The sequence below is a fragment of the Triplophysa dalaica genome, chromosome 7 (genome assembly GCF_015846415.1).
Source record: "Triplophysa dalaica isolate WHDGS20190420 chromosome 7, ASM1584641v1, whole genome shotgun sequence".
NCBI lineage: Eukaryota > Metazoa > Chordata > Actinopteri > Cypriniformes > Nemacheilidae > Triplophysa > Triplophysa dalaica.
The window spans coordinates 2,915,211-2,938,808 of record NC_079548.1 but is presented as its reverse complement, the minus strand read 5'-3'; the positions used below and the strand labels follow the sequence as shown (position 1 = coordinate 2,938,808).

Genomic DNA, 23,598 nt, shown 5'->3' with positions numbered 1-23,598 from the left:
GACTGCTGGTGTTTGTAAGGCCTTCCGAACTAACTCACTGGTTCAGATGACGTGCTTAAACACAACTTAAACTCTTAAAATACAACATTCACGTAAACAAAATACGTTTCACGACGAGTTTATTCTCGTAAAATTTCGATTTTAAACTCGTAACATTTCGACTTTATTCTCGAAATCTTTTTTTTTTTTTTTTTGACATTTCGACTTTATTCTCGTAACATTTCGACTTTATTCTCAAAATCTTTTTTTTTGTTTACATGGCAGTAAAACGCCAACGTAGCACATCACTGCAGGGTTGGCTGCGAAAAAGCCAACCAGCAGATGAGACAGAGACTTTGTACTGTGATTAAGATGACATGACACTGTGTAGGCGAATTGATTAATTAATCAGAGTTTTTCTCAGTCCTTCATATAGCCCGGGAGTTTATTTTCAGTTTTTTGGGGGGGGTGCCCTTTTTTCAGGTCAGAGCAACTGCCCCTCAAAATTCCTGTGCACGTCACTGCCCGTCAGCCTTTTAAAAAAAAAGTTGCCAGCCTACACCAGCGTTTTTTACATTTTAACCAAACTTTGATGGCTCACACTACATTTTTGTAAAGAATATATGGACAAACAATATGCCCAATGAAAGAACACACTCTCTGCTTTTAAACAGAAGAAACCGTATTCTTCAAACTTGATTTGATCTTTTTTATCACTCCTTAGATGTGGGTAGGTTTCTTCAAAAATGCATCACTTTGATTAAAATATAATTTTGAGTCAGTTAGTTTTTTTTTTCAAAGATTCCGCACAGATTACACTCAGAACAATCATTAAAAACCGATAAGAAATAAACTTAGGTTCTAGGATTCTGTATTTTCCCGAAATGTGTGTAACAGCGCCACCTGCTGTACAACAGTATAACCACTTATTGCCGTTATAACGAGGAGGGTCTGGCTGCAGACCAGATGCACTCTCAGACCAGATGCACTGTCAGCGGCGCATGCGCACTCCGACACATGCAGTCTCAGCCGCGCATGCGCACTCAAACAAACGCACTGTCAGACACGTGTGTGAATTAAATGCACCTACAGGCCAATTATAAGTATATTTATCAAATATTCAATTTATTTATTTATTTATTCTCATACAAGATTAACTCGAAGTAAAAGTGTTATTATGAATTATTTGACAAATATAATCGAAAACGTTCTTTAACATTATCAGACGAATGTTGTAAGTATATTGATTTCATTCATACAGTATTAGATAGATGTAAAGTATCGTTTCAATATATAAGATAAAGTTTTCGAAACCTAACTTAATCCTTATAATCAATGGTAGATATATCGCATCTATGATACTTGATTAACGATACATGTTCTTCATACAGTAATTTATTGAAGAACTAACGTTATCTAAATTAATTTTGTAGCGTTGCTTGAAAACTCACAGGAAAGTTGTAGGTGACCTGCACTAAATAGTTATTTTTTAATGTTTTTCTCAAAATTATTTAATATGACGTTGAAATCTATCAAATATAGTGATGTAACGATTCACTCAGCTCACGATGCGATTTATTCAAGATTTATTTTTACAAAATGAACAACTTCCCTTGTATTATTTCTAAAATGCTTCACGTTTCTTTGTATAATAAATTATGTTTTATTTCAAACAACAAAACTAACCTGCAATTTTAAAACAAATGAATATTAGAACAATTATTTTTATATAAACAAAGGTTTTATTTAGTCATGTATTTTCATTATTAGTGTAGATTAGGGATGCACCGATCCGATACTCTGGATCGGAATTGAGGCCGATCCGGGTCTTTTTTGCTGGATCGGGTATCGGACTGACGGGTTCTCTTTAGTCCGATCCGTTGCGATACCCGTGGATGTTACTATAAAGCTTCATAAAGGACTAACTATCAGGAAATTACCATAAACGTTGTCATGCACTGTTTTCGATGTCATGTATTTCGATAGCTTTATGCGAGGAATAAACCAATATAGCATAATTAAAAAACTCTGACCTCCGCTGGTGCGGTAATCTGTCGATCTCAATCCAGCATGCGTGTGTCCGGGAACAGTCAGGATGTTTCTCGTTCCAATGTTTTCAATATTCTTAATAATCACTAGATAATAGAGGGTGGTTTTGTTTAAAACACATTTTGCCGGAGACGGTACTCGCTGAGTGTAATGTTATTAGATTCAAGCACTGGAAGCGGTCTATGTTATGCGTCATTCATACATAACTTTAAACTTTAGGATGGACTCAATGTTCCATGATTTAAACACATAACATATATATTCTCTTTGTGTTATAACTGTTTTGAACTTGGGAAGCAAAGATCCCCGCGACAACAGGATCATCTCTATCCGGCATGCTCGTGAGTGAAGCGGGTGCTTTAAGCGCATCATTCTGCGTCCAATGCGCATGACTTTAAATAACGTAGAAGCGAATGTATTAAGCGCATCATTTTGTGTCCAGGATGTGCATGAGCGAGTTTGGACACTTTTATAATGTGATAGCTTTGTGTAATAAACAGAGATTTATTTGTTAAATATTTTGTAAGCATCTGTGCTTTATGAGACCACATTTTTGTTTTGTTTGTATTTTTAAGTTTAATACAGCACTTAATTACATTTAAAAAATCATACTTTTAAGTAAAAGGAAAGGAAAATGGTAGATTTTAATGTACTCATGGATTTAAAGTAAAAAAAAACAATTTGTTTATGGACTGTAGTGGAATAAGTATGATGTGATTCATACTGTAGGAAAGCATTTTTTGTCCAAAGTACTCTGATAAAGTACAGATAGTTTAAAATGTACTTGAAAGTAAACATGCTTAACTATTCATCTCTGGCAATAAAAGTTAAAATATGCAAGTCTACTTTGATCATGAAAAACAGTGCTAGTATCGGATCAGAATCGGAATCGGCCGATACGCAGAATCCAGATATCGAAATCGGATCGGAAAGGAAAAAGTAGTATCGGTGCATCCCTAGTGTAGATGCTCATTAATGTATTTCAGCTATAATTATAATAAATACCTGGCCTTGAACCGAGCCACCAGTATTCACGGTACTCTTAAAAAGCAGTAACCTTAAAAAAAATTAATAGAATCTTACAGTTCACTTCGTGGAATACGTTAGAGCGTGCATGTGACGAGTGCGCATGCGCGGCTGACAGTGCATGTGTCTGACAGTGCATCTCGTCTGCAGCCAGATGCTATTGGTTATAACTCGTTTGGCGGGGAACCGTTTTTTTAAATGACGAGATAAATCATCGATCATGTCGGTGAAAGAGTTAATGAAAAAATATTTATACAAGACTCCTATCACTTAACTTCCCTCTCTTATAAGGATTTACCGCTCATGTAATACCCAATAGTGTTATAATAATCAAAACAGGCTTGACTTTTAAACTCGATCAAAGCTTTTTACTTTGCAAAACAAATAATAACATAACTGTAATTATATGATTATTGTTGTTATTATCATTACTGTTATTATTGCATTCTCTCATAAAAAGATTTACCGCTAAATTAGTTAGTTAGGTCTAGATTGAGAACACTCGCCTCTCTTCTGCTCATTCTCCGGGATGATTCCTTTTAAATACTCCAGCATGCAGGTTGTGCTGATGTGAAAGGCAAGTTCCGCCTTGCTTGCATTACACAACCGCATTTTGTCGTTTTCAATTTGGTAAATCTTTTCCACACTTTACTTGTTCACATTCGTTTATACTCCGACATAATTCTCACTGCATGTCCTTCTACTGCGATAGCATTCGGGAAGGCTGCATTACACTCTAGCGCTGCAGAAACGTAGCGGTCAAATTGTGATATTGCAGGCCCTTAAATTAAGTCACGTAATCAAACGACTACTCGAAAACAAGAATATTTGTCGACAATTTTTTATTGTCGACGTTGTCGACTAATCGTTTCAGCCCTAATGTTCACATCATACCAGGTCGCTTAAAATATAACAATGAATGCGAAACGGCTTCGGCGTGTTAGTTGCAGTGTGTGAAGTCCTATGTAACAAGCTAACGTTAACTAGCTAAGTAACGTATTAATCGCTAACATAGCAGATTCATGGAAAATACATCGTTAATCAGAATTTTTTTTTCAAACAACTAATTTATTAATGAATCAGCATCAACTACATTAAAGAGAATCACTTCATTTAAAGTGAATAAAATATACTTCTTACTTGAGTTCAACAACCACTGATGAACTGAGCCGCACACCTGACTGAATGTGTTGCGCAATGCGTAGGTGAGATAAACGTGGAGAGCAGGCATTGGGCCAAACCATTGTGAGAGGCAGAGGAGGGGGAACTCAACAGTTTCTAAATTTAAAACGCATTTTTGCTTTAGTATTTTCTACTAATTACGCAATTAGATTAGATTAACATCATTATATTTATGACAATAGCGAATTTAATTGATCGAGGGGGGGGAAACTCTCGGATAGAGGGGGACATGTCCCCTCCTTCCCCCCCGGGATTTACGGCCATGTCCTATTCGTTTATATCACGATGAGAGGAAAGCGCCGCCAAGAGTCATGTGACTAACGCGTACGTGCCAATACGTCACAAGCGAACAGCTAATAGGAAATGAGACGCGTCGTGTTAACGCATCTGATTGGCTAGGCACGCACTTTAAAAGCAGTCTCACAAATATGGTTGTTTGTTGCAAGACATTGTGAGCGCGAGCGGCTGGATTTAAGAATTTTCTTCGATCGTTGCGAACGAAATGAGAAGTAAGTGTTTGATTTTATACTGTGTAGTGTTACTTTCCATGTAGTTTGTTTTCATATTAAATTAGGCTTTAGTTAGATCCGTCAGGAATCCGTGTTAATCCGTGTATCATTCGTTCTTTTCATATTCAATTGAGATTCCAAAATCGGAAAATTAAAAAAAGGTTTGTTATTTAGTTATTCGTTTATAAATGTGATACCAAAAACAAATAACGGGTCATTTTTCGTGCTTTTGATTTAATGCTCCGATCAAAAATAGGAAATGAAATAAAGGGGGCACGACCGATTTTGATATTTAATTTGTTCGATTTGCGTGAACCGGAAGTTATCTTCGTGTGTGTGTTGCACTTGGAAGTTTGCCACAATTGCAAAAAGTTAAATGAAGCCTGAACCTCAATCTTGTAGTGATTGACTCAGTATTTTTTTTTTTAGTAATTTCGTATCGACACCATGGCCGCACTGGAATCATATGCTGATTTAAAGACTTATTTGAAACTGTCAAGACCCGTAAAGAGATTTCCACTACGCTGCACAAGATGGGTATCCAGCGATGTTCTGAAATGAGTGTGAGAAGATTCCGTGTTCAGCACAACCTTAAGCGAAAAAGACACGTATCGGACACAGAACTGGAGAGGGCTGTGGTTGGATCAATATATGAAGTAAGATTTTTATTTAGGTTTTCACATTTTATATCCTGCCCGTCTTTCAAATGTTAGGGCTTGGCGTAGTAAATCGACATAACCTACTTTCAAAAGGTGCGGCATTTACTACACAGAGCCGTAGTTCACTGACAAGCTGAGCCATATCGCATTACGATACGTCCGTGATAATTAATTTATGGCTCAGCTTGTCGGTGAACTACGGCTCTGTGTAGTAAATGCCGATTTACTACTAATCAAGGTACCGGCTTTACTGACGAGATGCGCATGTGATGCGATGTATCGCCCAGCCCTAACATTTGAAAGACAGGCAGGATAAAAAATGTGAAAACCTAAATAAAAATCTTACTTCATATATTGATCCAACCACAGCCCTCTCCTGTTCTGTGTCCGATACATGTCTTTTTCGCTTAAGGTTGTGCTGAACACAGAATCTTCTCCTGTGGTAGTCGGGGCCATACATAGCCTACGCCGTATGCTTACTTTTTCCACAGTGCTGTTTGCGTATAACGACTTGTTCTCCTGCTTAACGTATCCAAGCTGCTTTTGTGATTGCTTTCCCTTTAACCGTATCGCGTTCACATTTCAGTCATACAATTGGTGCATTTCTTAAGAAAATTCACAAAAAATATTGCGGCCCCACCTCCGACAACCACGCCAAGCGCATCATCTTCAGTGTTAACTCGCCGGTGTTGTGCCGAAAAATGCACCCCTGCCAGATTAAGCACCCCCTTCAAACACACGCTGTCTGATTGGCTAATTCTAACCACTCCCCTCCCCACACCTAATCCTAACCCCTCCCCTAACACCTAATCCTAACCCTAACCATTGTGGGGATGAGGGGGTGCATAATCTGGCAGGGGTGCATTTTTCAGCATAACACCGGCAAGGAGCTCATCCCGTCAATGACTGAAAGTAATAATATTAAAACTGCTCACTTTTAGCCAAAGCTGGTTTAAAGGGCGCTCACCTGCAGTGGCTCCTCTCATCTGGCATTGACACTGAATTCAAGGTGTTCTGTTGCGCTGCTTTATCTCTTTACGAAATTAGTGCATCCCAAATCTTTGGTATCTGTCACAACTTAATACTAGCTTTCTATAAATGACACATGATGAAATGAAACAATGCACTTACATTGCCCTACTGTTTAAAGTCAGAATCCTCACGAAATCTATGTATCCTCGTTAGGGTTAAAGTCATTGTGAACCTACGTTTATTCTACATTAAAAATAATGTAGTCTGTTTTTACCACAACCTTAACTTAATACATTAATATATTCCCCTTTGTATATGTGTAATTACAATAAAGTTGAATCTAATCGAAATTATGAACAAGTATTAACAGAGATCGCAGTGATGACAAAGTTGCATCTGTTTTTACGTATTCTTGTATATGTGATGCGTTACAAAGATATGATGCTTTGCAAAAAATATTGTATTTAGGTCGACAGTACTGGCATTGACCTGTTTTTTCCAACCTTATTTTTTTCCAATTCTATAACTTCATATTCAAAGCATAAGTGAAGAATAATGCATAAATATTTAACTGAAATATTTGTCATATATTACTAGAAAAACAAATCTAACAAACACACTGACCCCTGTCTTTTGGCCATGTGTGGTCGGGGTTATCGTTGTATAGTATAGTACACCACTTTTTTGTTAGGACTACACCTCTGATCTTCTCACACTCATTTCAGAACATCGCTTGATACCCATCTTCTGCAGCGTTTTGGAAATCTCTTTGTGTCTTGACAGTTTCAAATAAGTCTTTAATTAAATCAGCATATGATTCCAGTGCGGCCATGGTGTCGATACGAAATTACTAAAAAAATAAGTAATAAGTTTGGAATCTCAATTGAATACGAAAAGAAAGAATGATACCGATCCGTGTGTTTGGCACTTGGAAGTTTGCCGCAATTGCAAAAAGTTAAAAGCCTGAAAAACCTCAATCTGGCAGTGATTGAATTTCGTATCGACACCATGGCCGCACTGGAATCATATGCTGACTTAATTAAAAACTTGTTTGAAACTGTCAAGACGCATAAAGAGATTTCCACTACGCTGCATAAGATGGGTATCCAGCAGGGCCGGATTGGGACTCATCTTCAGCCCTGGAGTTTCATGCCTTAGACCGGCCCACTTTAGTTCATGACTGACTAGATTTAAATAATGATAATTAAAACCTCAGAATATAAGTCTGCAATAGCGCACTGTTCTCTACAGAAAAATATCATAATTTCCAATTCAGTGAAAATACAGTAGCCTAAGTTTTGCTTCACAGTGAAGATTTATTAGAACAGTAAATAGCAGGACAGTATCAGAATCTATTTCTTTAAGAATTAGTGTTCATAAATATCCGAACATTGAAATGAGGAAAAAAATCTAACAAAAACATAAAACAAAATAAATTAAAAAAGATTAAAATTAAAATGTATTGCACTGTCTAATTACACTATAATTTCTTTTTCAATGATACGGCTGCTTTACAACTTCAAATATTTTTCACAAATATGAGAACATTAGTTAAATAATAAAAAAAGTATTGCACTGTTATCTGACTTTTGTTCACAGTGTAACTTTCTAATGATTGTTTCATCTCTTTTTCCTCTGATTAAACGCCTGGCTCCTTTCCGCGAGCCTCCACTGTCCACGCGCGCAACTCCCCAAACAGACGAGACGTTTATACTTGTCGCGTTTGCTGTTGAGATATTCTTTGAAACAGCAGGGGGCGCACAAACGAAATCGTCCTGTAAATCCGCAGGAAGTAGAAGAAAAGTAGGAATTTTACCGGAATTACGTCAGATCATTCAGAATGGCGTCTTGCGAGCAGCTGCTCGACAAGGAAACGTAGATTTTGTGTTGTTACTACTATCAAAAAAAAGGGCTAAAAAGGAGATGGAATATTCACCCGCTGCATGCCAAAAATCGTGGAGATGTAGAATACATTGCTCTTGTGAAGGAGATGCGTGTGATGAACGTTGAAATGCATTTCAAACTATTGTTTGTTGATTTAATAATTTTTTTATAAAACTTTTTGTCCAATCTTTCATTTCTGTGCATAATGCAGACACATTTCTACATATTGTTGGTTAGGGACTGCTAAATGTACATTGCAATAGATTAACCTATTGGATGTCTTTGTTATATAAAATAAGATATAAGAACAGTTCAAAGAGCAATGTTTATAAATATTGTTTTATTCTGAATACAATGTAAAACAGACACACTGACTAAAGATGTCTGATGATCTGTTAAGTCTAAATCTCTTCAAAGCTTTCATGTTGACTGCGGTGCTGCGCAAACTGTTCGCTCGAGTCACAAAAAATGTTGAGCATCCGATCCGGCCACGCGAAATGAGCTCGCGCTCACCCAAAGCTTACCGTCTGGTCGTCTTTATTTGTTTTGAGAAAAAATGTGGTCAGCTTAGAACATTTGGCCGCGTCAGTTTCCAGAGCTTTCTTCTTTTTATTCTGGCCTTTTCAGCACCGTCTTTGCGCTTTCTGTTATCCATTTTTATTTCTGACGGTTTTCTATTTAGAGCAACTTGCAGTGTCGCTGTCGGGGGCGGGGCCAGGGAGTCAAAAGATAATCACGTCATCATTAACCCTCAGGCTGCACTCTGAGTGGGGCTGCGAAAAAACATTAAATAAAAAAGAGTGGGGCTGCGGTAAAATAATAAATATAAAGATTAGGGCCGCTGTGAGTGCAGGCAGCCTAGGAACAATAGCATCCACATTTCAACCATGCCATGACAACACCGGCACTCACGGCCAAAAAAAACACACGGGCCCACCGGGAATTCTCCCGGTGCTCCCGATTAGCCAATCCGGGCCTGGTATCCAGCGATGTTCTGCTACAATAAAAATCTGCTTTTTGGGTAGTTAGTCACGAATACTGGTTATAAGTTAAACACCAATGTTGAACGTCTAACGCACCCTCAAAGAAAGTCGAGATATGGCAACCCAAATTGTCCCAATTGATTCTTCCATTCAATACAACAAACGGTCGATATTTCGTTTTTCCGTTTTTTGTATGTACAATTTTTTAAATAAACAACGTTTTTTTTCTAATTTCATTTTAAAACGGGAAATCCAATAAATACATAAACCAAAACGATTTTTTTTTTCATTTTGGGGTAATTTCGCACGCATGCTTTGCCCATGTGAGCAAACCTTGATTCTATGTAAAACTTTTTCTTTTGCTATATAGATGCTTGTGGCTTGATTATGGAAGGGGGTTCGGTTGATGAATACACGTGGGATGCCCTTTCTCAAATCTATAATGATAACAGACCCAAAGCTCCTATGGTCGAACAAGGGGAGTCAACAAGCTCAGGTTGGAAAAACACTTGTTCTATAGTTATGTGATATTTTATGGTTTAACTTAAAGGGGACCCAGTGTTTAGAGAGATGTGTGGCTTAAATCATGGTAATAGGCATACACTACTAGCATTTCATGTTAGGATCGCATCATATATTTTCAATTCTTTAAAAATATCTAAATGTAATATTTTGGACTAAGGAGGCCGCCTTGTTCTTTTTAGGTGATGTAAAATGGTTGCATGCACAGACAGACAAACTGATCACAGACACTGATCCGTTCTTCAGTAAATATAAGGAGCTGACATATGTTGGACTTTAAAAACTGTCCTGCATGTCCAAAAATTGGAGAGAGGCGATTTCTAATCAAACTGAGGTTTATTAATCAGATTAACAAAAATACAGCGCGCTGGGTTGCTGGACAACACTCCTCTGTCCTTCACAGGAACAACAACCCCCACAGCACATATTCACAGCATTTATTGTTATTTCACGCCGATCTCTCTTCTGCCGGGGGCCAGGATCTTCCTTGTTTCCACCAATCACCAACTTACTGCCTTATCTGGGTTCTGCAAAACACTTCTGAAACAACATTCCAAATACCTCCCCCAACACCCTAAACAACTGCAGCCGAAGATGCCCCCTCTCCCCCACAAACTCACATTCCTTTGCTGCAAGCACTTCATTATCAGCAGAGCTTGGGTATCAAATGTATGCATTAAAACACTCACAATATTATGACTTCACCTCTATATAAGACAAAACTAATTAAATGATTAAATGTAATTGCGTAACTAATTAAATGATTAAATCCTTCACATAATAGAGACAAAATAAAGATGCTGTTTGTTTTTTCATACGTTTTAATATTGTTGGTAAGAAACAATATAAAACTGCATATTAATAACCAAAATCATTTCTAATTTGCTTTATAAACTATGTTTTTAGCCATTATAAAATGCTTTTCTTCAGAATTTTACTTGGTCTGGCAGTAGCCTTAACGTTATCGTCTTCTCTCTCTGGCATTAGCTGAAGGGGCTTATATTCCTGTGTGCTCGAATACAGAATAAATAACCGAACCGAAACATCTTATTATTGTGTTTCAGTGTATTCTCAAAGTATATGTGTACTGTATATTTATATCTGATCTTATGTTTTATGTCTCATATTGTCCTGTTATATATGGGAACGTGTGATTCGCTGTAGCGAAAGAGAACAAGTTAAGGGTGCAACCATTTGATGTCACGGATTTTGACGCAAAAAAATTGCTAACTGTCAAAGTATTCCTAAACTTGGAAAATATTTTTTACTCTGTTTTTTAATTTCACATTTATAAAGTCGATTCCATTGTTAATATATTAAGCCATACATCTATTGATACCCAAGGTTCATTTTAATAATATGTGCATGATGTTACAGAAAGCACCTCTACGGAGCCCCCGTCAAACATTGTCACATCATGGGGAAATGGCACAACTACTTCAGCTCCTGGTCAAGCCCATAAAGCCGTTCCTTTTCAACCACGCAGGTACAGGCAACTTCTGCTACACCCCATTGGCCACCCTGCTTTACATACATCAGCCAACCAACTGTGTTTCCCTTTTATCTCCATTCTGCAGAGTGCCAAAACGACCTGTGCCCAAAAATGAAAAGCCGACAGGTCCTACAACATGCCCTGTCATCAAGAAAAGAAGGTATGTGTATTCCTTTTATTTACACCCATTATTAGTTTATTGTATGGTGCTCAATACGTCCCTTTGTCTCGATGCACAGAGTTGTAGCAGCTGCCACAGCAAGAGGAGTTTTTGAACATCGCCAGAGGTAAAAAATACGCTTGGCTTCAGTTCGCTAAGCAGTGGAGGGCACCTGGTGGGGATTTTAGCTGTTTCACGGCTGAGTTGACTATGATGGTTTGGTTACTTAAGAGTACTGCTATTCAGTGTTTAAATGTCATTTCATTTTTTGGATTCAATTTAAAATCTAAATCACATTGATATGTTTCAACAGGAGCTCAACATCCAAGTCTGCTCGACGCAGCAGTCCTGGTGTGCGGAAAAGCATTAGATTGAGGAACAAACACACTGTGTCAAAGACCCCGGATGTCATCTCGCATACCGTGTCTATCTCCAATGCTGCTCAGTAAGTCTGTATCCTACAAGCAATGTTGCTTGAAGAATATTGTTTATTTAAATTTGCATGCTGTCAGACGTGTAGTGAAGTGTTATGAACCTATGGATTCTAAGCAGTAACGTGGAAAATGCTAACAAAAAGTGGTTCTGTTGTGCATAATGACAATGCATCAGTTTTTGAAAGCTGTTTATTTCTAAATTATTATGTTTTTACGTTATACTGACTGTGTATGCGTTCTTTTTTTAATGACAGGCAGAAAAGTTCAGAGCAATATGAGTTGCAGCGTATTGAAACTCTTCTAAAGGAGGTGGCTGAACAGAGGCGTAAGAATGAAGCGAGCTACAAGGCTGCACTGGCCGGCTGTAAGTTCTCATCATATTTAAAGCGAAGTTTATACTCGAGCCTTGGACCTACCTGGTAGTCTTTTTTTGATTTGATTCTTCCATTCAATACAACAAACGGGAAAAGTCGATATTTCGTTTTTCCGTTTTTGTATGTACAATTTTTAAAAGAAACGATGGTTTTCTTCTAATTTCATCTTAAAATGGGAAGTCCAATTAATACATAAACCAAAACGAAATAACGACCTGAATTACTTTTTTCATTTTGAGGTAATTTCGCGCGCATGCTTTGCCCATGTGCGTTATGTGAGCAAACTTTGATTCTATGTAAAACTTTCTTTTGCTATATAGATGCTTGTGGCTTGATTATGGAAGGGGGTTCGGTTGATGAATACACGTGGGATGCCCTTTCTCAAATCTATAATGATAACAGACCCAAAGCTCCTATGGTCGAACAAGGGGAGTCAACAAGCTCAGGTTGGAAAAACACTTGTTCTATAGTTGTGATATTTTATGGTTTAACTTAAAGGGGACCCAGTGTTTAGAGAGATGTGTGGCTTAAATCATGGTAATAGGCATACACTACTAGCATTTCATGTTAGGATCGCATCATATATTTTCAATTCTTTAAAAATATCTAAATGTAATATTTTAGACTAAGGAGGCCGCCTTGTTCTTTTTAGGTGATGTAAAATGGTTGCATGCACAGACAGACAAACTGATCACAGACACTGATCCGTTCTTCAGTAAATATAAGGAGCTGACATATGTTGGACTTTAAAAACTGTCCTGCATGTCCAAAAATTGGAGAGAGGCGATTTCTAATCAAACTGAGGTTTATTAATCAGATTAACAAAAATACAGCGCGCTGGGTTGCTGGACAACACTCCTCTGTCCTTCACAGGAACAACAACCCCCACAGCACATATTCACAGCATTTATTGTTATTTCACGCCGATCTCTCTTCTGCCGGGGGCCAGGATCTTCCTTGTTTCCACCAATCACCAACTTCTGCCTTATCTGGGTTCTGCAAAACACTTCTGAAACAACATTCCAAATACCTCCCCCAACACCCTAAACAACTGCAGCCGAAGATGCCCCCTCTCCCCCACAAACTCACATTCCTTTGCTGCAAGCACTTCATTATCAGCAGAGCTTGGGTATCAAATGTATGCATTAAAACACTCACAATATTATGACTTCACCTCTATATAAGACAAAACTAATTAAATGATTAAATGTAATTGCGTAACTAATTAAATGATTAAATCCTTCACATAATAGAGACAAAATAAAGATGCTGTTTGTTTTTTCATACGTTTTAATATTGTTGGTAAGAAACAATATAAAAATGCATATTAATAACCAAAATCATTTCTAATTTGCTTTATAAACTGTTTTTAGCCATTATAAAATGCTTTTCTTCAGAATTTTACTTGGTCTGGCAGTAGCCTTAACGTTATCGTCTTCTCTCTCTGGCATTAGCTGAAGGGGCTTATATTCCTGTGTGCTCGAATACAGAATAAATAACCGAACCAAAACATCTTATTATTGTGTTTCAGTATATTCTCAAAGTATATGTGTACTGTATATTTATATCTGATCTTATGTTTTATGTCTCATATTGTCCTGTTATATATGGGAACGTGTGATTCGCTGTAGCGAAAGAGAACAAGTTTAGGTTGGAACCATTTGATGTCACGGATTTTGACGCAAAAAAATTGCTGCCTTAGAGTAAAAAATATTTTCCAAGTTTAGGAATACTTTGACAGTTACACTGTTTTTCAATTTCACATTTATAAGTTGATTCCATTGTTAATATATTAAGCCATACATCTCTTGATACCCAAGGTTCATTTTAATATGTGCATTTTACAGAAAGCACCTCTACGGAGCCCCCGTCAAACATTGTCACATCATGGGGAAATGGCACAACTACTGCAGCTCCTGGTCAAGCCCGTAAAGCCGTTCCTTTTCAACCACGCAGGTACAGGCAACTTCTGATACACCCCATTGGCCACCCTGCTTTACATACATCAACAAAAATAAACATCAGCCAACCAACTGTGTTTCCCTTTTATCTCTGCTTTGTAACAATGAAAATTGTAAAAAGCGCTATATATATAAAGTTGAATTGAATTATCTCCATTCTGCAGAGTGCCAAAACGACCTGTGCCCAAAAATGAAAAGCCAACAGGTCCTACAACATGCCCTGTCATCAAGAAAAGGTATGTGTATTCCTTTTATTTACACCCATTATTAGTTTATTGTATGGTGCTCAATACGTCCCTTTGTCTCGATGCACAGAGTTGTAGCAGCTGCCACAGCAAGAGGAGTTTTTGAACATCACCGGAGGTAAAAAATAAGCTTGGCTTGAGTTCGCTAAGCAGTGGAGGGCACCTGGTGGGGATTTTAGCTGTTTCACGGCTGAGTTGACTATGATGGTTTGGTTACTTAAGAGTACTGCTATTCAGTGTTTAAATGTCATTTCATTTTTTGGATTCAATTTAAAATCTAAATCACATTGATATGTTTCAACAGGAGCTCAACATCCAAGTCTGCTCGACGCAGCAGTCCTGGTGTGCGGAAAAGCATTAGATTGAGGAACAAACACACTGTGTCAAAGACCCCGGATGTCATCTCGCATACCGCGTCTACCTCCAATGCTGCCCAGTTAGTCTGTATCCTACAAAGCAATGTTGCTTGAAGAATATTGTTTATTTAGATTTGCATGCTTTCAGACGTGTAGTGAAGTGTTATGAACCTATGGATTCTAAGCAGTAACGTGGAAAATGCTAACAAAAGGTGGTTCTGTTGTGCATAATGACAATGCATCAGTTTTTGAAAGCTGTTTATTTCTAAATGATGTTTTTACGTTATACTGACTGTGTATGCGTTCTTTTTTTAATGACAGGCAGAAAAGTTCAGAGCAATATGAGTTGCAGCGTATTGAAACTCTTCTAAAGGAGGTGGCTGAACAGAGGCGTAAGAATGAAGCGAGCTACAAGGCTGCACTGGCCGGCTGTAAGTTCTCATCATATTTAAAGCGAAGTTTATACTTGAGCCTTGGACCTACCTGGTAGTCTTTACGCCCTAGCCTACCTGTCGGTTTTCATTTATAGTTCTATGTCATTGTCTGCATTAGCAGTGATGGAGGCAAGTAAACAGTCACTTATGTTGCAGATTTGAGATGTTTAATACAGAAGCACAAATATTATACTTGGATAATTCATTTGGAAATGCGTTTGACTAAACATAATTTTATCGGCAAGTATTTTGACATTAGACAGGGGTTCGCTTGCGGTCCGTGTGGGGGGTGCTTTGAGTTGAATCGTTGTTACATTTTTGGAGAAGTGCGTGTCAGGCGTAGGTCCTGCGCTGGAGTATAAACTGACCTTAAAGTTTATACCAAGCACCTTTACCAGATGGCTATTGTTTATGTAGATGGGCAGTTATTTATATTTTTGTTAATTCCTACATCCCCCTATTGTATTTTTAAAATTATCTACTTGATTGTTTTGTGTGCTTTGCGTTAGTTTGAGTTCTTTTTCATCCCCTTTTTAGGTCAGCCACCTAAGCAAGTGATGTCCACCACCATTCCAAAAGAGTTTAACTTCCATTCAGATAACAGGTTGAAGAACCACACAGATCGATCTTCTGCAGAAGACAGCTCGTACAAGGAGATAAACTTCACTTCTCAGCTCCGCAAACACCCAGCTTCACCTGTGAGTTATCCCCATGTCTGTTATAATTGGATGTGAATGATTCTCGGTACTACTAAGTGCTTATTGTTATACTTGTTGAAGGGCCCGAAGGGAACAACCATTCCCAAACCCTTTAACCTCTCCAGAGGCAAACAGAAGCTGGAAGAGACTGGGATCTACGTGGCGATGCCCCAGCAGATTGAGCAGTTCCAGAAACGCACGCCTACCCGTTATCACCTGCGTAGCCGGCAATGCCAAGAGAGAGGTGGGTTGGTAATGTTATTGTGTTTATATAAAACACCCCATGTGGTTAAAATCACGTTTTAATGTTTTTAAATGCAAATCATAATTTTGAACCGCTGCATGTTTTTTTTTTTTTCTCCATAAAAGCAGTTCACAATTCTCATTTTGTGTGCAGCTTATTTTTGACTGGGTTTGCCTGTCTTCTCATTTGCAGGACCATCACCGGTAAAGCCAGATAAGCCAAAGATCACACACCCTAAAACTCAACAGCTGATGACTCTACACCGGCCCACCGTGGTAATTACATGTTAATTTTGGATGAATATCTGTTGACTGTTTTCAACTAATTACTTTGCATCTTTAGGAAAAACCCCCAGCGCCAATTAAGGCACTTGCTGTGCCCCATTTCCAGCCCTTCCTCCCCAAACCTCTCGTCAAGAGCCAGGTGGAAATGTGTCCCTTCTCGTTCGAGGAGCGTGACAGGGAACGGAGAGCGAAGAAGGAAAAAACACTAGAGGAACTGCGACATGAAAAGGTGATTTCTTTGAGGCACCAAACAATCTTCTGGAATATCACCAAGAGATTTTACAGTTTTATAATTCCGAAACTTCTCCAGGTGCCGAGGTTCAAGGCCCAACCTCTTCCTGACTTCCATGAAGTGCATCTTCCTGAGAAAAAGGTGTTCAAGCCCACCAAACCTGTTCCATTCAGACTGATGTTAGATGAACGAGCAGCAGCGAAGGGTGAACGCATGGTAAGCACTTTATTGAAATTTTTCGCATAGTATTGTGGTGATGTTTAAACTGTGCATCTAATGTTTGTTCAAATTCTTCCTAGCTGAAAGAGGAATTGAAATGTCAGGCTGAAGCTGCATGTTTTAAGGCTCGACCGAACACAATAGTCCATAAGGAGCCTTTTGTACCAAAGAAGGAGAATCGCTCCATATTGGGTATGTTTTATTTGCCTGGGGTGCGTTTCCCAAAAGCATCGATAGCCAACTATGGTTGCAAGTTTGTCGTTCCAGTGAAGGTCAACGATCCTAAACCATTGTTCCACATACATCGCAAAGTTGCGTGGTTGGAACTACATGTCTAGAGCTGTGGTTAGAAGCACCGTTCCTTTTATCACGACATGTAGACTTATATGCATGAACCTTCTGATCCAAGCAAGCAACATGCAGTGCATTCCATATCTATTCAAAATAAATACAATTTCAACTTTACATCTTTTAGTTTGTCAAGAGAATAGAAGCCTTGTTGCTTGGCCTACATCCTCTATGACCCTGGGGACTCCATGGGTGGATTGACATAGGGCACTTATAAATGAATAATTGTTAAATAAAACAACAGATAACAGAAATAGAATCGCAAAATGAATCCTAAAAGGTAATGCATGTTATTTACAGCAAGAATTTGACATTGATTCTATCTTGGTGTTTATTATTAGACGTCATTACTCCTCCTGTGTGGTGTCATCAACTAGATTGCTGAACCTACTTGGTTCAAATAATTAGTTACTACAGTTTCGGGAAACGTTCGTAACTACATTGTTAATTTCCCTAATAACCATCATACAATGGTGGTTAACCAGCGAGCTATGTCTTTGTTCGGGAAACGCTCTCCTGATCAGCATTTTTGTATTCCTTCCACCTAGTGCTGTGCTACACATGTCCAGATTTCCTCTCTAAACTTCCCCTCGGGTTGCTGGCTTTGTTTCTATGTAATGTGCACTAATTTGACAACTCTTTCTTACTTCCACCTTTCTTAACTGCGGTCTTTTTTGTTCACCTTTGGCTCTTTCTCAAGCCAATACTACTAATTTTACAGTTCTGGAGGGGTTCTATTTGTCAACAGAGAGGCGGGCCAAGGAACGGCTGGAGTTTGAGAGGGAGATGTGGGAGAAGGAGGCTCTGAAGGCTCACATGGAAAAGGAAAGAGCTAGAGAAGAAGAAGAGCAAGAAAAAGAGGAGATCACAAGGCTGCGGCATGAACAGGTAATGCAGCCTTTCCCTAAAGACACTTTTTTCCAAATAAGTTGTTGTTGTTTTTAAAGGCCTTATTAAGTAGCAATGTATAAGGAAGCTCATTGGTTCCCATAATGACATAGCATTTATCTTTCTCTGAAGGTGCACAACGCTCAGCCAATCAGACGCTACAAGCCTGTTGAAGTGAAAAAGAGTGAAATGTCCCTCACAGTGCCACACTCTCCCAATTTTCAGATTGTTTCCGCATGTAAAATGCATTACGTTAACTTAACTGTACATAGTTCTTTTTAATGTCTGTTGTTACTACTTATGCCTTTGCAATACAATCTCTTGTGAGCAAAGTTTTATTATTGTGTGGCTTTTAAGCCTCCTTTGTCATTTTTGGTCTAGTAAATAAGGGTTGTGACGACTGCTCTAACTAGTTCTTAAATTGTTTTATGTATATGCAGCATCTTTTTATTTTCTTTTTAACCTTACAGTACTCCTAATAAAGAAAACATTTGGTGTACAAATGCTGTGTGTTCTGGCTTTCTAATGCTAACATAAACAAATGCATATGTCGATTTATTTGTTTTTATCGATCATCTTATATATGTGGTTGCAATCACATTACCAATCGAGTGGTTTATGTAACGGCTATTGTAAGATTTATTTTTTGCTAAGCCACCAAATGGTGTGTAACCAAAATATATTGTTTCGACCCCTACTACCTCTAGATGGGGGTCTAAGATATCAAATTTAATCCTTTAGGGAGAAATTGGAGTAAAGCTTATGCAATTCACAATATCTTAGTCCAGGACTTTTCAAACTTTATGATGCCAAGTACGCCCTAATATGATAAACCTTTTGTGAGGGACCCCCCTTTTCTAAAATGTTTATCAATCTGTATATTTTTCAGTTTAAAATGAGTTTCATAAATAGTCAATAGGATATTGTGAAGACAACTTGTTTCTAAACCTAAAAAATTGGCAACAACTTCACTTCGAGTCTGAAAAAATCATCTCTGAGAAAAACTCGCTGGAAAGATTCAAATATAAACAATTCTGCAAACCATCCATAGCAAAAAAGCAGATACAAATTGGACTTTTCTATTTTTAAATCTTTTTTCCTAGAAAATGTCTTGAAACCTCCCCGGACCCTTGAAAACCCCTTATTCCATCCTTAGGCTTTTTTTAGATTGGTGACATGTTAGTTGTAATACTTGTCAAGTTATTTTAGTGGAATAAGCGTTTAGCCAAAATGGTAATTGATTAAATATAACGTATATTCGATTTAATCGGCTCTTAAGCGATTGGAATTTGAATTATCACGAGAGTAGCCTCCACCGTATGTTTTGGAACAGCTGTCGCAATATTTGATTTTTTTATTTTGTATTGATAAGACAACATATTTGCCAGGGCGCAATGCAATATTGTACCTACTTAACAGATTCATAGTTCTTACACATGTACACATGAATAGTTTCAAATCCTCAGGAAAACTTAAAAAAAGTGTTACACCTACAACTTTTACATTTATGTATAAAATGTTTGGCCAGATGCAAAATGGGGTTGAATAAATATAAAAAATAAATGCCTTTTCCACAATCCTCTGTATATCTCAGAATAACATTTTCATATTTGCGATATTTCGATCGCATATCCTCATGACGTCACACAGAACGCATGAAAAACATCCCCCGTCTTCATGAAGGTCAAAGAATGGTAAAGCATCAGATATCACATTTTACAGCATCATACAGTTCACATAAATTTAACAGGTATTGATTTTACATTATAAGTAAATCTCTAATATGCGGTTCTAATTACCCACTTGTTAAAACGTGTTTGTTTCTTTAAAAAAAATGTCCTGCTCTGTCCGTGTCTATGTTTAAATACAGCAAAGGCTGCAATGTTTTTTCCATTAAAGATACACTAAAAGCTATTCATGTCACAGCATTCCACAGGACAGTAAGAGGTGCAGAGACTTTCATTCAGCCTATGCCATGTCCACTTCCCTCCCATACCCCCCCAAACCACTCCTGTTGTACGTGCTTCTAATATCACCGGTCACTGTTTGAGACCCTCCGCCCCCTCTGGTCGGCCTATTTCTGGTGTGGTGGTCAGGGAGCTCAGATAAAAGAGGAATCTGTTATGTTGGTCCTCTTTGAGCTTCAACAAAACACCAGCGATCAGTGTACCCGACCTCATCGTGAAGAACACATGCACTGTAGACTTGACATTTTGGTCTGGATAACATCTTTACAGATGGGAATAAAAACCATTGAGAGTAAATTATATGAAATGTCTTCTCAATTATTCATTCTGTGTCTATTTTTTTAAAGAACACCGATCACCTTCTTAACTTTAACACTTTGTTTCCATTAAACGGTTTTCTGCCAAGATTGATCTCCAGTTCACCAGCCAGCTGTCAGCTCAAGCCAGACTCCTGGATTCTTTGGAAAGGAAAGTCCTGGAGATGAGGACAGCTCTGGAGTACCTGGCATGCGGTATGGAAATTACAAAAAAAAATGGTTTTGTACTGTACCTTTAAATTATTTTTATCTGGCATTATATTGAGAATATTTATAATGTGGAGGAATTTGCACGTATAAGCTCCTACATATGTATGCACTGTGATCTTATGTCTATGGATACATTTCAGCTGTGCATGCATCAGGCATAATCTCATATTTTGTAATATACAGTTGAAAGAAAAAGTATGTGAACCCTTTGGGCTTACTTGGATTTCTTCATAAAAATTGGTCAAAAAATGTGTTCTGATCTTCATCTAAGTCACAACAATAGAGAAACACAGTCTGCTTAAACTAATACCGCACAAACATTTTACGTTTTCATGTTTTTATTGAACACAACATGTAAACATTCATAGTGCAGGGTGGAAAAAGTATGTGAAACCCTAGGCTAATGACTCCTCCAAGAGCTAATTGGAGCCAGGAGTCAGCCAACCTGGGGTCCAATCAATGTGATGAGATTGGATGTGTTGATTAAAGCTGGCCTTTCCAATAAAAAACACACACCTGTTTTGAGTTTGCTGTTCTGAAGAAGCGTTGTCTGATGTGAACCATGCCTCGCACAAAAGAGCTCTCAGAAGACCTACGATCAAGAATTGTTGACTTACATAAAGCTGGAAAGGGCTACAAAAGTATATCTAAAAGCCTTGATGTCCATGTGTCCACGGTAAGACAGATTGTCTACAAATGGAGAAAGTTCAGGACTGTTGCTACACTCCCTAGACGTGGTCGTCCTGTAAAGATGACTGCAAGAGCACAGCGCAGAATGCTCAATGAGGTGAAGAAGAATCCTAGAGTGTCAGCTAAACACTTACAGAAATCTCTGGCACATGCTAACATTTTTGTTGACAAATCTACAATAAGGAAAACATTAAACAAGAATGGACTTCATGGGAGGACACCACGGAGGAAGCCACTGCTGTCCAAAAAAAACATTGCAGCACGTTTGAAGTTTGTAAAACAGCACCTGGATGTTCCACAGCACTACTGGCAAAACATTCTGTGGACAGATGAAACCAAAATTGAGTTGTTTGGAAAGAACACACAACGCTATGTGTGGAGAACAAAAGGAACAGCACGCCAACATCAAAACCTCATCCCAACTGTGAAATAAGGTGGAGGGCATCCTGGTTTGGGGCCGCTTTGCTGCCTCAGACCCTGGACGGATTACTGTCATCGATGGAAAAATGAATTCCAAAGTTTATCAAGACATTTTGCAGGAAAACTTAAGACCATCTCTCCGCCAACTGAAGCTTAACAGAGGATGGACGGTGCAACAGGACAACGACCCAAAGCATAGAAGTAAATCAACAACAGAATGGCTTCAACAGAAGAAAATACGCCTTCTGGAGTGGCCCAGTCAGAGTCCTGACCTCAACCCGATTGAGATGCTGTGGCATGACCTCAAGAGAGCGATTCACACCAGACATCCCAAGAATATTGCTGAACTGAAACACTTTTGTAAAGAGGAATGGTCCAAAATTTCTCCTGACCGTTGTGCAGGTCTGATCTGCAACTATAGGAAACGTTTGGTTGAGGTTATTGCTGCCAAAGGAGGGTCAACCAGTTATTAAACCTAAAGGTTCACATACTTTTTCCACCCTGCACTATGAACGTTTACATGTTGTGTTCAATAAAAACATGAAAACGTATAATGTTTGTGCGGTATTAGTTTAAGCAGACTGTGTTTCTCTATTGTTGTGACTAAGATGAAGATCAGAACACATTTTATGACCAATTTATGAAGAAATCCAAGTAAGCCCAAAGGGTTCACATACTTTTACTTTCAACTGTTTATATATACATTGTTTTATATAAATGCCAAATTTTGAAAATTGTATTGTTGTTGTTTACCATTTATTACAGGTTTTTTAATTTCCATGTTTTCTTTCCTACATGACTCTCATATTGAGATGATGTTTAGTCTCACATGCAGATTCAGACACAATGATGACAGAGAATGATGGATCAGATCACACAGATATTTATTCTTATTTGACAGGAATTCAGTCTTAAATTAATCAACACATTGTTCAGACTATCTGGATGACTTTTTATGACACACAAGAAAGAAGAAGATGAGATGAGGAACGACTGGATGAAGATTAAATCTCTGATAGACACAAACAGTGAGTAATCTAAACCACCTTTGTGTCTGTTTCTTGATACCAGTTTAACTCTGAAATCAATGTAAATGTGTGTCGTGACCATGGGCGCCGTAAAGGGGTGGAAGGTTAGGACGATTCTAAGGGCCCAGGCTGATTTAGGGCCCAGAAGAGCAGATCCCCTTTTTTTTCCTATTTCGTAGGGGGCCCAGAAATTTTGGTTTCCATAGGGCCCAGAATTTCTGGCGGCACCCCTGGTCGTGACCTATAGTGTCAAACACAGATCATGAAGAAGATTCAGTCTGGATCTGATGCTAGAAGTCGTTTGTAACTTTAATGTTGATGTGGTCTTAATCCTCAATGAGATGCTTTGTAGGAATCATTCTACCAGAAGAAGCATAATTGATCAGACAACTGTTTCTAATAATATGGACAAAAGAGGAAGATTTAAGATACATGTGTAGTTCAGCTGAAGGGCTTTAGGTCATGACGAAGAGATTAAGAGATGAGTTTATAATATTATTAAGAAGTGTCCTCCTTATATGCTTTCAGATATTCTCAAAGTAATTTTAACTAAAGTGAAGTCTTTTCCATCAGATGAAGTCTGTTTATTTGTTTTATCTAGCGACTGTGCTAAATATTCTTATTGGTAAATTTGGTTATTATGTATATAAAGTGTATTTTTACAGTGATGAAATCAAAGAAAATCACTTAAAAACTTTAAGATTAAAACTGTAACTTTTATTTTATTTTCATAAGAAGATTACAGATCAGCCAAAGCTCTTTTCCACTAGAACTTGTTGGAATAAATCAGATCGTTTCTTTTATGAGACACTTCTGCCCCCTGCTGGACACA

At 38.1% G+C, this 23,598-nt stretch overlaps 1 protein-coding gene across 2 annotated transcripts; it reads left to right on the top strand.

Annotated features, from left to right (window-relative positions):
* Positions 1-4,578: 4,578 nt before the first annotated feature.
* On the top strand, positions 4,579-18,586 carry LOC130426528 (targeting protein for Xklp2-A-like). 2 transcript variants are annotated; one of them, XM_056753361.1, is made up of 21 exons: positions 4,579-4,745; positions 9,614-9,739; positions 11,143-11,251; positions 11,343-11,417; positions 11,497-11,544; positions 11,731-11,862; positions 12,106-12,215; positions 12,546-12,671; positions 14,073-14,181; positions 14,351-14,422; positions 14,502-14,549; positions 14,736-14,867; positions 15,109-15,218; positions 15,759-15,919; positions 16,001-16,163; positions 16,356-16,438; positions 16,506-16,676; positions 16,758-16,895; positions 16,979-17,090; positions 17,995-18,134; positions 18,267-18,586. In XM_056753361.1, the coding sequence occupies exons 1-21, from the start codon at positions 4,739-4,741 to the stop codon at positions 18,414-18,416; spliced, it is 2,322 nt and encodes a 773-aa protein (XP_056609339.1). In that variant the 5' UTR covers positions 4,579-4,738; the 3' UTR covers positions 18,417-18,586. The 2 variants fall into 2 exon arrangements, with proteins under 2 accessions (XP_056609339.1, XP_056609340.1); XM_056753362.1 differs by lacking the exon at positions 9,614-9,739.
* The last annotated feature ends 5,012 nt before the right edge of the window (positions 18,587-23,598 follow it).